This window comes from Grus americana, chromosome 17, assembly GCF_028858705.1.
Source record: "Grus americana isolate bGruAme1 chromosome 17, bGruAme1.mat, whole genome shotgun sequence".
Lineage (NCBI taxonomy): Eukaryota > Metazoa > Chordata > Aves > Gruiformes > Gruidae > Grus > Grus americana.
In genome coordinates, this window is record NC_072868.1 from 7,548,237 (window position 1) to 7,563,741 (window position 15,505).

Here is a 15,505-nt window from a genome sequence, read left to right on the forward strand (position 1 = left end):
TACTTGTACTAGTCTGAAGAGGTTTAAAAAAAAAAAAAAATCTCAAAACTCTTCTTATATATTTGTGACAAACTTTTGCCAAGAGTATTATAAAGAAACATTGTTTCCCCAGAGGTACCCAGGACTTCTATACCCTTGAACCTGGAAATGAAAGGGTTTTATTTTTCCTTACATGTGTTGTGAGGCATTAGGAAAGAGATGTGAGTACTGAGGGGCTGAATCTTCAGGGCCGTGAGGAGCAGCATGGCTTATAACCATAAGTACAGGCCTGTGAGGATACATCTTCTTTGAGATTCTGAAGAAGGTAATACTGTCATTGGTAATCAGATCAGTTAGATAATCCTGCAAGTAGAAGTAAAAGTATAATGAGATACTTGCAAAATAATTTCAAGTTGGGGGGCGAGATGGGAAGGTATCATAAGAAACAGGAAAAAAGAAGGTACTTCACTCAGAATGGGAGGAGGAGGGAGCAAGTTACAGATGTTAAAACTTCAAAAACTAAACCCAAATCATTCTTTCTTCACTGCCTAGAAATATGAAAAGCAACAGCTTCCTCTGAGAAATGAATGACATTAAAGAGGATCAAATAGGACTCTTTCTTCCCAGAGTGTGTAATTACATTATGGAGATCATAGTAGTACATACAATAGCCAGGCATTAATAATGAAAAATATAAAATTACAGGGTAATTTTTTTGCTTTTTGGTGTCAGTATCTTCAAGGTGTATAGTCCAACCTCACATCATAAAAGTGCTTTGAAAATCCATATGGCTTGATGTTCATTTTTCTTAACCTCTCCCTGAACCAGAAGTCACTAAAGCTAGAAGACACTGGGCTAATTGGACCAAAAATTTCATTCAATATTACAGACACAGTGACAATCTGATAGAGATATAGCTCAATCAAATAAATTGCTGAGAATTTAGAAAATTTCCTTTGGAAGATATGGACGATCTTTCTATTTTCATTATCATTCTTCTGATATCTGCTGGAGCTATATGGATTGAAGACAGTATTTTTAATGACAAACCATGTTCTCTGAGGCTGCACCACAGGAAATACTGCAAATATAAATACCCCTCAAACATGAGTAGGATATGAAACTGCATCTTTAAAAAACAAAATAATAACTGTCATGTCACAGCTGGATGTAAAATCAGACATAACATCTGCCTCTGGTCAAGTGAACAAGTACAAGGTGTGGTACATACTGGATCACATCTCCTTTTAAGTACAGCTTTCTGTCCATGGTTCAGACACTTGCTCGTCTTTACCACTGCCTTGATCTGAGAAGGCAGCTTATCATTCATCACAGGAAGCCTTTTTCATTGACTGCATTTACTTTCCTCGAATTATTTCCTGGTATCCCAGAACAAGGCTGGCAAAGCCTCCATTTATAATTTTACACATTGGTCCCAACATGAGGCATGTCTGTTATAGAACTGCCATGATTATGACTGTTATTGATGGGATATTTTCACTCAGGAAAACAGGTGTAAATAGGCATAATTCCATCAAAGCTAACTGAAGGACCTCCGTTCATAAACATATGCAGGGGAAGAGAGAACATACAATAAGCCAGACCAAAGCAAAATTGACTTCTGAACATCTGTCAATACCTGAGAGTATACTCATAACTGAGAATATTGGAGTCCTCTCAAAAATGCACTGACGTTTATCTAAAATATGCCGGCTTTTTAAGCTGGTAGGTCATTTTCTTAAGTGCGTAACTCATCTCTGATTTAACCATTACAAGAGCAGAGTTTTCAAACTCCATTTTGAAAATGAAGGTTTTCACCTGGTAAAAGTGAAAAATCATTCAAATTTAACATTGCAGAACCAGTGTTTACCAGGCCAAAAGACCAAACAGAAACATTTCCCTTAACTGATTTCTTTTTTTAAAAGCTCCAGATTGTAGAGGTTGTAGTAGCCTATGTGAATGCACACAAAACTAAAAATTCATCTAAAATGTTGACCAAAAAGTGGGGGGGGTGGGGGTGGGGGAATCAAAGTAGAATATATCCTGTTAGGAAACCTGAAAAAATTTGCAAAGATTTGATTTTCAGAGGATAAGTGCTTAGCAGTCACTTTGGAGGACAGAATCAGTAATGTTTTTTTCTAGTTTTCCACTGGCACATAATTAACTATGTCAAGTAGATAAGGCTAAAAAATAATTTGATTATATTGTTCATTGCTGAAATTAAGTTTCCAGCAACAAAAATGGCAAGAAAGAAAGAGAAGCAATCTTGTATTTCATCATGTTTATTTGAATTCCAGCATTAACATCAAGTGCTGTTGCTCTGCATACTATCATCTGTTTACTACCATAGCTGTATATTATGCAAGAATATGAAGATTATAAAAACATTTATATTTTCATCAGATTTTTTATTATTTATTACCAAACTCGGTAAGAAAAACTAAACCAAATGAAAACCTAAACATTTTCAAGTATTGCATACACAAACCAGAGCTGAGGATATTGGAACATAAAGTTCCCTGTTGGCTCCTTGGTGCAATGGGGAACGGTGCCCTATGAAATCACTTGCCTGATATTGTTCCATGTAAGATATATTTCCATCATAACATTTTGGGTACATGGCTGTAAAGATTAGCGCTCTCATTCTTCACAGATCGGAAGGGGAATAAAAGACAAATAATTCTGTACATCAGTTACCTCTTCCCCTTAGCAGCTGGTGATAGAATAGGAAACCCTAGAAGCCTGTTAAGTTTTATCTTTCAACACAAAGTACATTCAATTAAAAACTGGCAAGTAGGGGAGGGGAAGGGGGAAATCACACAGACATCAACCTTTTAAAGGAAAAACTGACTGTGAACGCATTGTTAATGAAAAACAAATATGGAGGCAGGGTTTGTGCTCATTAAGGGAAAGCAAACCGAATCTCTGTTAAGCAAATACACCTTAGAAATTAGTATCCCTCCAGAGTGAGTCAACTTTGTAAGTTACACACTACTTAAACTACAGCACTTTATGGATAAATTTATTTATCATAATACTTCAGAGATTCAGGTCAGTTTAGGAATTCACAAAAGCCGGTTCCTTCAGAAAGGTAACACTTTCAGCTGAAATAAACATACTCCTTTCTGCAAACAGGTAACTGTTTGAGCTGTAAAGTGTGCTAGATGAGCAAAAAAAGGATACTGCATTTGACAATGATTATCAAGCATTTTAGTATGTTTGGCCAGGGTATAACATCCTTGCAAGGATATTAGGAAACATATGTGCTTGTAACAATGCATGGAGATATAAATGTAATAGTTAAATTCTCCACTCATTCAGAATTATCATAAGATAAACTAAGATATTATGAATTCTCCATCATACTGTGGCTGTGAAACAAGTTCTTTAAAATAACAAAAAGATAGGTCTAGCTGGAGGGAACTGGACTCTTATCTCATTTACGCTTGTGTAACTCCACTGGAGTCAATTCTATACCAGGGGATAGATGACAATCAGACTCAGCACACGATAATTAAAGTACAAAACACAGAAATAGTTATCATAAGGCATTTAAATCCATTTTCACATCTTCAGTTCATAATATATAATAGACTCCCAGGAAGTTTTGTTTGTTTCCATTGCTGCTAACAGTGTTTTCAATAACAGGACCCTCCCGGAATGGAAGATAACAAAAAGTCCAAACATGACGCCTGTTGGGTTGTAGCTAATGTTACACGTGACAGCTTTCAAGTACAAAAAGAATTCCTTAGATTGAAACCATAAAGCGCAGCTTTGCTGCGATCACATCCAAATATTGAAAAAATAGAAATAAACCAACAGGACTTACCCTGGAGTAGTCATATCCATGCTTCTCCTTCACTCCATTTCTACAGAGCGTGTAGTTGTAAAATCGAGAGTTTTTAAGTAATCCAACCCATTCTTTCCAACCAGGAGGCACGTAGGAGCCATTGTATTCATTAAGGTACTTTCCAAAGAAAGCTAGGGGTAGAGAAAGCAGAAGCATAGTAAGAAGGCATACAGAAACACTTCAAAGACACCATATTTAACCATATTCTTTCCTTTCTGTCTCTTCTGAGAAGAGCTTTGTTTTCTTCATTTCCATATATGTAAGATAAGATATAAGTTCTGAGTTATAAGTTTGCCTGTGTTTATTTCAGAGCTCCATAATGCAGATCTTTTGATTTACAACCTGACTACGCATGACAAACTGGACCACAACCACCATTATATTTTCCTTAGTGCCTGATACATTCAGAGTCAGACAAACAAAACAGAGAATGCTTAAAATAGTGCCAGTTGCCACATTATCTCATCCTACTCTGAATCACCCAATTTAGCTACAGTTTTCATTTTGGTTACACCCACTTAAGCCATCTCCACCTAAGGAACTGGTAGAAGCAGTGAAGTCACTAATAGGAGGTTGGCTTGGGAGAAATGATGATAAATGAGGACAATAAATATGATGATATTTTAAACTTGCTGCATAGAAGAAATGAAGCAGCAGCCTGTTTGGCAGCACAAGTGTAGAATGAGTACAAGGATTCTTACAGAACACAGGGCAAGCATTTGAGGCATCCTCCCAGAAAGGGGATGTATATGCTAGCCTTGCTCTCTAAGCCGCAAAGTGTACAGACACAAATTATTTTCCAGAAAAAGGAAAATAAAAAGCATTAGATTTCTATGACAAGAACACAAATTCTCTAAAGTACATGATGTACCCAATGATGCTTTCGCACTATTCCAGTAAGAAAATAAACAAACTAACATATTTTTCGGTATTAGTTGGTATGTTATATTATCACTGTGCAATTACAGGATAAACTATACTGGGAGACTCCATTTGTCTAGCTAGTTGTTTTGGTTTTTTTGGTTTTTTTTAAAGCTTAAAGCCCAAATTCTGCTCTTAGGTCTGCAGATTGCATCGCAATTCAGCTTCTGACTTTTTGTAATCAGAGCTCAGATCTCAATTTTTGAATGGTCTGGCAATGCAAGTTAACATTACTACTTGATGTGACTAGCACAAAGATCTTTACAGTTGTTCCACTTGTCATTACAAATATTTTTAATCCAGAGGCACATAGTGCTGCAGCATCTCACACTGACGGTCTATCAGTGAATGTCTGTGCTTCTATAAGGACAACAGAGTATCTAAGATTCTGTTCTTAGACTTAGATTAAACCTCATCTCATAATCTAGGGGATCTGAGCACACAATTCACAGTTCCCAGGTTCTTAAAGACTTTTTTTTTAAGGTTGCAGCCTATAATGTCTGATACTGCACCTTCTTGTACTTATATAAATGCAAGAAGTGATACTGTGGATAGAGTAGAACAGGTTTTCAGCCAGTGTAAAAAGGGATAGCCTAACTGAAGTCAATGGATTTATGTCTATTCATAGTTGGCTGAATATCTGTCCAAAAGATAGACACACTGAGAAACAGTGATAGAAAACAGTATGTTAGAGAGGTCCACATCATTATCTGATAGTGTTTTTTTCTAAAAAAATTGGAAACATGATATTAGCAACATACTAATATAGTGGAACTATACAGTAGAATTAAACAAATTTACAGGGAGTCAGTACATTGTGCACTGAATGTCCATAAGATCCAACTCAAAGCAGTTAGGTAGAACAGAAAAGCATATTTTGAATCATCATCCTGAATGATTTTTCAATGTGTTCAATTAAAGTGTAAGGTGAGCCAAGAGAAAGTGAATGTTTGAGATCTTTCAAAGTGTTTCAAAGAGATGAAAGCGCTGACAAAATTAAGATCTACATCACAGAAGATGAGGAGGGCACATCTATTGGGACACAATTCATAAATTCCTTAAAATTACATTGTGTTTTGAAAATATTTTGCAAAAGCAGGCAAGGTGTTATGTTATTTTACAGTTGAGCTGCTTACAAAAGGGTTAAGTGACCAATAAGCATGATGCAGAAAAGAATTTGTTTCACTGTCCTAAACTACCTCATAACATCTTTAACCAAGTGAAGTAAACTAGCAGAAACAAACAAAGCAAAATCTACTCCACTGTAGGTGGAAACTATCACATTACTTGCTGACTGTATTTAGACAGTATATACACTTTTTCAAATTATTTTGCTTTATGAACAACTTCTCATTTTTAAAGAATGACAGGCAACTGACAGTGGTCATGGCTAATCAAACAATATAGATGCACATTTTTTCTTCTCCTGATAACAAGAACACAGGACTGAAACACTGACCACTGTCTGCAGTAGCAGGTATGCACAAGGCATTCCAATGCCTTTTGTCCCCCATTCAACATATTACATCCAAACAGAGATATATTTGGCATTTCTGCTCACGGGAACCAATCCGTTCCTAAAAACTTTGGCTGAGCCAGCTGAAGAACTCAGGAAAGAGGCATTCTGTAAAGAATTACTTCATTGTTATTCTGCAGAGGCATTGAAGGAAAATCTGGCGGAAGTTCCTTCCAGCACCTTTTGCATACCCCCCATTGTACATTCAGGATGTCTTTATAATCTTTCATGGATGTCAAAGGGCTTTAAATAATTTTCTCTGCTGTTTCCAATCTTCCATTTCACATCTTTTTCTTTTCCCCCTCCTTCTCAGCTGTTTCAAGGCTTTTTATTCCAAAACTTTTAAACATCACTCCTCTGCAGTAAAAAATATTGGGTTACAATAAAGCTCTCTTGATGCTGGTGAAAGATTTTGATTTTGGATTGTAAAGATTCTCTCTAACACAGTTCTTCCCCTCATCAGATTAGTTCACCACTGAGACAGCTGCTCACTAGAGTACACATGCCTTTGGTACATGCAATTTCAAACTGCTCCAAGATTTCGTTAATAAACATTCTCAGAGGCTGCTGTTTGATATGCTCAGCCATGTTCCTATATCCAGCCTATGAAATGATCATTAAAAAGCATCCAAGTGGCTGTTTTTTATAAATGCATTAAGAATGTGATTTTCCTTTGCTTTAAACACTATAAAACATACTTTCTCCTAAGACTACATAAAACAGGATATGCAAGAATTGAGTCCTTTGTACACAGTTACCACTTCCGCGGGGGTTCATAACGTTCTAAGGTTCTTTTCTCAGAGTCTCGCCCTTCGATGATAAACACCTGGAAAATTCTTTGGTATAGAGTGGGATTTTTACAAGAGGCTTTGTTTTTTAAACTCTTCCTGTAAGGAAAAAAAAAATTGCACACAAAAGAATTTTCCCTGTGCTATCAATTAATACAAAGGTCTGCTCTGAATGCAACACAACCACAGATATATCAAGGCCACAGCTCATTGCTTAAAAAGCAGATCTAGTGTATTGTCAAATGTAGTGTAAAAGCACAATCAAGAGAACGGACATCAAGGCATCATCTACCACCATTGTGAAATGTTAAAGCTAGTTATCTCACCTGTCTATATCATCTACCAAACTCGGCAAGCTTGTGATTTTTCTCCACATTTTTTAAATGCTAATTCTTTTCCTAATACCTACCTAAAAATACTTAGCACAACTAAAATGCATCTACAAAGGATATTCACAAAACTTTGCATTACACTGAAATTTAAGATAATTCAGGATGCATCAATAAAATTATGCAGGGGATCATTTATCCCTTTTAACTCCATACAGACCGCCCAAGATTGGCAGTTGGATATAACAGATCTTTTTCAGTTCTCAAACTACAAATGAGAACACATTGCAAGTCAACAGAGTCACCAGTGTAAAACTGCCAGAAGATCATATTTAGACACAGAATTTCAGTCTTTCATCCAGTTTCCTTGCATTGGTAGGTCTGATTCTGACCATAGTTAGCCGTCTGGTTAGAGACAGTTCTGTTAACTATACTGGCCAAGATCTCTTATCCATCCCACTAAAAACCTGTTTAACAATATGATCATAGCATTTATGCTCATTTTAAATAAAGTAAGAAGATGAAATCAGGAAAGGAATGTATGAAAGGAGTACTGGTAATAACTTCCTGACAGTGATGTGTCACATTTTGTTAGGAAGTAGTGAAAGATAAAGCTCTGCTATACGTAAAGCCAAGGGCACTAGAAAAATATACACTGTGAGGCAAAGTTAGCACGGCTTCAGGGGGACCTGACAAGCTTTTCAGCTGCAAGGAGATCATTGAGAAGACAAAGCCATGCCCTTCATAGTGGTGCATGATGGGAGGACAAGAAAGAACCAGCATAGATTTAAACAAGTGAGGTTTAGCCTGTATGTAAAGAAAACCTTTTTACAAAGAGAAGAGTCAGAGTGAAACAGGTTGCTCAGAACAACTGTGCAATTCCAATTCTTGGTGTTTTTCAAGACTGGACTGGATAAAGCCCTCAGCAACATGGCCTGGGGCAGGCTCTAGGCAGGTGGTGGAAAAGAGACCTCCTGAAGTCCCTTCCAACTTGAATTAGCCTGTGATCCTATGATGGACTAGGAGACTTAGGAGGCCCACCTTCAGTTGAATATACATCATTCCAGGATTTAGGAATATATTTGTATATGTATTCATGCTCTCATAATAAATCCTGAAGCTGAGACAAAGTAAAATTCAGCTTTTTGTTACTCATGGACGGTAAGCTCAGTACTTATACCACACATCCCTCCTCCTGGAGTCTTCTCTTCATACCCTTCATGCTACTTAGCTGCATCCACTTATTAGCACCCCATTAAATTACACTTACTACCATGACTGTGAAGTTAAACTCATGTTTTAAGCTATTAACCCTCTACATTTAAACACGAATATTATGCATTAAGTACTTTAAAGCTGTATTTAAAGCACTGTTTTTCTGTCATATTTCAACAGCCAACTTTCCAGGTATTAACTTAGGTTTTGAGCTGCAAGTCTTAGTTACTCATAGGGATTTACTTACCCCTCTCAAATCTTTTACTTCTGTATCTGATACTAGTTTTCCCCAGTTTAAAGTCGAACAATTAGCTACATTTGAGTAGTCCCTTAGTTTTGGATTGGGGGAGGGAGAGGGTATTTCTGCTGTATATCTAGCAAAAATTACTTTTAGTACTTTTTGTCCTCTAAGAGACAATCAGAGGAAAGCAGATGAGAAAGCACTTTCAGCATGGTTAAGTGCGCATCTAACAAGCAATAAGCCCAAAGGTCAAGTCAGCTTTGCATTCACATCATGGCCAAATATACTCTTAAACTGACGAAGTACTGAAATTAACAGATTTACAGCAGAAGTATGGGGGTTCTGACATAAAATCCTGTAATTTAGTATTAAATTTGGATCCATGGGAAAGATTTTTCAAGAGACATCAGTTCACTTTAGGTAATAATGGACTAGATTTGCCAAAAATCAGTAACTCCTAAGTGCTGAAGCCACCTGAACAAAACAGCCCCAGTAGGCACCTTCAGTGACAACAGTAAATATGACACTACTGCAAAGATTAGAAGATACAGCATTAGTAACTGCAGTAAATCTAATGGGTTGCATAAAATATACAGTGAGTTCCTAAATGGTAGAGTATTTGTACGGAGGAAAAAGAGAGGCTTAAAACCACATTTTGTTCTTGGGTCCCTTTAGTTTCATCAGTTTCAGGATGCTAAGGAAGACTGGGCTCCAAATAGTTTTTTTTGCTATTTCTTTTCTTTTGTATGTCTGCAGCAGCCCATGAAATGATGAATTCATTAAAGTACTTAACCAGTTAGACTAAGGAGAGAAGTATACACACATACACATTTTATTTTAGTCTATTGCACATGATGGCCCCATTTGTCTCTAACCTATAGTACACCGATGGCTCAAAATTTTCTTAAAGATCACATGCTCCATCCACCACCAGAGAGACATAAAGCGAGTAGTATCAAAGGCAATAGCCTTTACATGCACAGCTCTTCTCTGTAACTGGAATAAAAATTATCTTTACAATTGATGAAACATAATAGCAGTAAAACCCATATTATACAGTGACTGGTAACCACTGCAGTTAGAATAGCCTACAGGCTTTCCTGTTATGCCAGGGGACTAGTCTGATATCTAGCAGGACAAAGGCAACGCACAGTAATCTTTACGACACCTTTGTTTCTCTTCCTGAATTTGCAATGCAGATTCCTCAGTTGTGGCCAAGGAGCAGTGCCAAGATCTATTTAATGAATTGGGGGAATTGGCTGAAGGGGAGCAGATGAAGCCAAATAAAACAAAAGGGCTCAAACCAAATATTTTGAAATGGTCAACAAGGAAGCAAACAGAAGAATGCTGATAGTGAGCCAGGTCTTCCTTGTGCTTCTCAGGTGAGCAAATTCCCAATGGAATTGGGGCCAAAGCCCCCTTTCGCTAATGCCTATGGCTTACAAAAGTTTAAACAGAACTAGAATTGTAAGGCATAAATATCTTTCTGAACATCCCTCTCACACAAACCCTCTGAAAGTTAAAGGCAAAACCATCTAGAAATGGCAGTCCTCATGTCATCAACCTTTATTACAATTCAGGATGGGATGACTTAGTGTATCGCAACAGCATCATTTCTTATACTGGGCAGCACATGAGAAAGCAGGAGTGCTGGCTGGCTACACGGTTTAGAGCACTACTCTACAACAAAGGTCACTATCGCTACTCAGTCTGCTCATGTTCCTTGGTGGCCAACCCTGATAATTCAGATTTTCAAAAAAATGTTTCCCCAATGTCAAAACCACCACAACAACGAGACATTTTATTAAAAAATTACTATGGGTACCACTCCCCCCTTTTATGTATCATGGTCACAGAAGAATTCTAACCTTTAGACTTCTCCTCTCATCTCATGCAGCATTTCCTCCTCCACACACACAACCCAAAAACCTCCCCAACAGTGGACTGTCAGACCTTTTTTAATAACTAATAGCCTAAGCAAAAGCTTATCTAGCTTAACGTTGAATCTTCACTAAAATACCAAAGTCTGCGCCATGCTATTTGGGCCAACTCTAAAAGAATTTCATTCAGAGCCATTTTGTTTATAGGATTTAAAGAAAACCTGATGGGCAATTTTCAGGGAGCTACTGAGACATGCTGTGCAAGAAGTATTTGCTGTATTTTAAAAAAGGTGCTTTTTTCCACCTAACAATAAACTTGGAAGACCGCTACTAAAAATATTAGTTCAGAAATAAAAACAATAAAGTCTGATTAAATCCAGTTAGAAGAAAAGTCCAACCTTGGTTCAATATAACCATAGAATTCCTTTCAACAAGATATTCACTGAAAGAGAAGGAATCTAGGTTCTACACTGGTTTATTATCTGTACGTTTATCTTTTACTTTTGACAAAAAAATATATTACACTTTTTTTTTTTTTAAATAACCAATAAGATCTTACAGTCCTTAAACATATCCATCTCAAAACCATATATAGTTCTCCCATGCATAACATATACACAAGGATGTGAAGTGGTATTATCTCTAACTTGGAAGATGAGACAAAGGTCTCACGGCAGTACCCATGCTACTAAAACATACAAAAAGATATCACAGAATCATAAAATGATTTGGCTTGGAAGGGACCTCAAAGATCATCTAGTTCCAACCCCCCTGCCATGGGCAGGGACACCCTCCACTAGACCATGTTGCCCAAAGCCCCATCCAACCTGGCCTTAAACACTTCCAGGGATGGGGCCTCCACAACCTCTCTGGGCAACCTGTTCCAGTGCCTCACCACTCTAACAGTAAAGAATTTCTTTCTAACATCTAGTCTAACATCTTTCTAACATCTACTCTCCTTCAGCTTAAACCCATTCCCCCTTGTCCTATCACTACACTCCCTGATAAAGAGTCCCTCACCATCTTTCCTGTAGCCTTCTTTTCTCCAGGCTGAACAACCCCAACCCTCTCAGCCTGTCCTCATAGGAGAGGTGCTCCATCCCTCTGATCAGCTTTGTGGCCCTCCTCTGGACTCACTCCAACAGCTCCATGTCTCTCCTGTACTGGGGCCCCCAGGGCTGGATGCAGCACTCCAGGTGGGGTCTCACAAGAGTGGAGTAGAGGGGCAGAATCCACGTATCTCCAATTTAGAGACAAGGATGTTGTGCGGGACAGTGTCAAATGCCTTGCACAAGTCCAGGTAGATGACATCTGTTGCTCTTCCCTTGTCCACCAACACTGTTAACCCCATCATAGAAGGCCATCAGATTTGTCAGGCTCAATTTGCCCTTAGTGAAGCCATGTTGGCTGTCACCAATCACCTCCTTATTTTTGATGTGCCTGAGCATAGTGTCCAGGAGGATCTGCTCCATGATCAGAGGTAAGACTGACCAGCCTGTAGTTCCATGGATCTTCCTTTTTTTCCTTCTTAAAAATGGGGGTTATGTTTCCCCTCTTCCAGTCAGTGGGAGCTTTGCCGGACTGCCAGGACTTCTCAAATATGATGGTGAGTGGCCTGGCCACTTCATCTGCCAGTTCCCTCAAGACGTGCAGATGCAACTCATCAGGTCCCATGGACTTGTGCACCTTCAGGTTCCTTAGATATTCTTGAACCTGATCTTCTCCTACAGTGGGCGGTTCTTCATTCTCCCAGTCCCTGCCTTTGCCTTCTGTGACCTGGGCAGTGTGGCTCAAGCACTTGCCAGTGAAGGCTGAGGCAAAGGCGTCGTTGAGTATCTCAGCCTTCTCCATATCCTGGGTATATCAGGTTGCCCGTTTCATTCCGGAGGGGACCCACATTTTCCCTCGTCCTCCTTTTATCACTAACATACCTACAGAAACTTTTCTTGTTTTCCTTATCATCCCTGGTCAGATTTAATTCTATGAGGATGTTCCAATTAAAAGAAACTGGAATTCAACCTCCAGAAACTGGAATTAGAACCTATCTGCAAAGATTATACTGTAGGCACTGGTCAGTACTTGAAACCATCACTGATCATCATTAAAAGACGGGATAGAGCTTATTCTAGCTTTGAACTTTGTTTCACTAAGCTTCTCCAATGCTCACTAAATTGTGTATTGCTGCTGTACAGGGCAAGTATACAACCATGTGGGCCACACAGAACGCTCACACCTTTGGGCTTATAGGAAAGACAGCTCAGGAAAACTTTAGTCAGTAAATTATGTTACTAAATTAAATGTTATGATTTTGAAAGACTTCTGCAAAAAAATCAGCATTCTAGAAAAGTGAAGAAAGCAGAATGCAAGAAGATACCACAAGGACTTAAATTGCTAGCTGGATAAACAAAAAGATCTTAAATTGGAGTGCGAAGGAGGGAACAACTTCTGATTTTTAGCTGATAAGCTACCTAATATTGAACACAAATGGCACTGGAAGATGAAAAACTTAGTAGGCCAATAGGTTCTTTTACTTTACAAGTACTGCCATCCTAAAAGATCTAAACTAACAAAGATTTAAAAAATATTTTTGTAACGTGCAAATATTCTGTTTAGCTTTTAGCTGTTTTAAATGCTATGAAATGATAATCCTATTTCTGAAGAAATATCAAGCGATGAATTACTTCTTGCTTGAAATGATAAATCAGTATGACAAAGCCATTACACTTTAAATGCTAGAACTGGCATCGTATCAGAAGAGTACATTATAGTAGGGAGAAAGTAAAAGATGAGGTGTTTTTCACAATCTACAACATTTTATGTTAAAAACAGATTTAAGGGAAGAACTGAGAGACAGGGTAAGAAGGAAACAAAATATGACTGGAAATAAGGGAGCCATTGGCTTATTTCCGTAGCTGTGGATGCATTCATCTCAGACTCCCGGGAAAGTTTTATTGGATTGCAGGCTATCTTGTGGATTTTACTCAGTGAGTTATTCACAGAAATGCATATATTCCTCTCTTCAGGATAGTTAAAATGTGCCTTAAATAATGTAAAGCTACATGCAGAAGACAGGTGATGAAACAGTAGCTGTAGAGATAAGTTTCACTTCTACAATCCCTGCATAATCCTCAGTAGACCACAGCTCTACCTACTGTATTCTCATTTTAAGTTATCATACATTATAACATGTTTAAAGTGATATTACCGATACTTCGAACTCGATTCATAGAAACAGAGGGAAAAGATACACGCATGTTTGACTTGAAACCAACTCATAGTATAGAACTGAAGACGGAGCTGGGAAGGGGAAAAAAAAGCCTTTAACACACGAGGCACGAAATCCAGAACTGTCTTTTGTTTGAAAATGCCATTCATAAGAATATTTGCAGCATATTCCAGTTCAAAAATTCACCACCATGGGCCAAGATTGCCAGAAGTAGTAACATGGACAGAGTCAGTGGATTTGGGCTATACATCAGGACTCTTTTTACGTCCTGTCCAGCACAGATCCTTGGTTTCCTTTTGCAATAACAGCTATCATGATATATCCACTACACTGAATCTTTCTTTCACACCATTTTCAAGTCTAATGGTCTCAAACCATCTAACAGATATAATTTGACAGACTTTGCTAAGATAATACTTCTATACAGAGAGCAAAAGATCTAAGGAAACCAATTTACCTTTGAGATAAATAATTCAGAAACCTGATATCCAGTTTTGAAAAGTCACCTATATGTCTTGAAGGTGAACACCGTAACGCTTCAGTTCCTAATTGTGCAAATCACTTCTAAAAATTAAGTCTGACTCTTAAATCATTTGGTTATTATTTTTAAAAATGGCCTTCATTTCTTCATTAGCTGCAAAAGCTATCTGTCCTGCACATAGGATGTTACTCAAATTTGGATAATCTGCTTGCTTTATACCCATGTAACATGACAGAGAAGTAGTGCGGCGTGGTGTAGTGGCTAGGGCACTAGAGTGCGAATCAAATCTTTCATCTCTTCTTAATGTTGCTCTTCACCTGCATGTGACCTTGTAGAAAGTACTTCACTATTTGTCTCTACTTCTGGCTATCTTTTGACTCTTTAGGTCATCAGTTATTCCCTACCAAGCAATTATACACAGGGATCAACTTCAGTTAAGTTTTTAAGTATTTCTGTAATAAAATATAGCAACCAGCAACTATTGTGGAGAGCAAATTCTACAGCAGGGAACTGATAATCTAAGAATTTTTCTCCCGGCATGTATCTAGATATTAAAATCTGGTCACACATTTTTCAGGTTCATTCCTCCTTTAATAAACATTTACCAATAGCCTTTCTCCTCTTTCTTGCAATTTAATGTTGAAATCACTTTTAAATGTCAAAGGCTCAGACAGTGAAGTGGAAAAATAATTATTTGAATGCAGTCAGCCACTGTATCTTCTTAGTCTAATATTAACGGGAGGAAATGGAAGATTGTCACTGAATTTTAATGAATTTATTAGTTAATTATTGTAAAGCCCTGTGAAAGTGCTAAGAATGATTATTACTTTTATTCCCAAGAAAATTTTTATAATGGCAGAGACGGACCTCCCACAATGACTTTTCTCTAGGTTCAAAACACATGACTGGTACAAAATGGCTTTTATTAATTCTTTGCATAATTCAAGTATGGACGTACCATCAGAGTGAGACACATTACCATACAAGAAGTAGTTTTTTTCCTTTGTTAATAGGTTCATTTTACTGAATAGGGAACTATTGGGTACTGCTCACTAGGAACAAGGATGGTAAATTAGCCA

General features: G+C 37.7%; 1 protein-coding gene across 13 annotated transcripts in view; it reads right to left on the reverse strand.

Annotated features, from left to right (window-relative positions):
* Positions 1–15,505, reverse strand: part of SULF2 (sulfatase 2) — a 165,114-nt gene that overhangs the window by 44,024 nt on the left and 105,585 nt on the right. For all 13 annotated transcript variants that reach the window (XM_054845144.1, XM_054845147.1, XM_054845146.1 and 10 more), the window contains 2 exons: positions 3,809–3,960; positions 173–342 (listed from right to left, as the gene is read on the reverse strand). In XM_054845144.1, the coding sequence (XP_054701119.1) occupies positions 173–342; positions 3,809–3,960 (322 nt within the window). The remainder of the gene's footprint in view (positions 1–172; positions 343–3,808; positions 3,961–15,505) is intronic.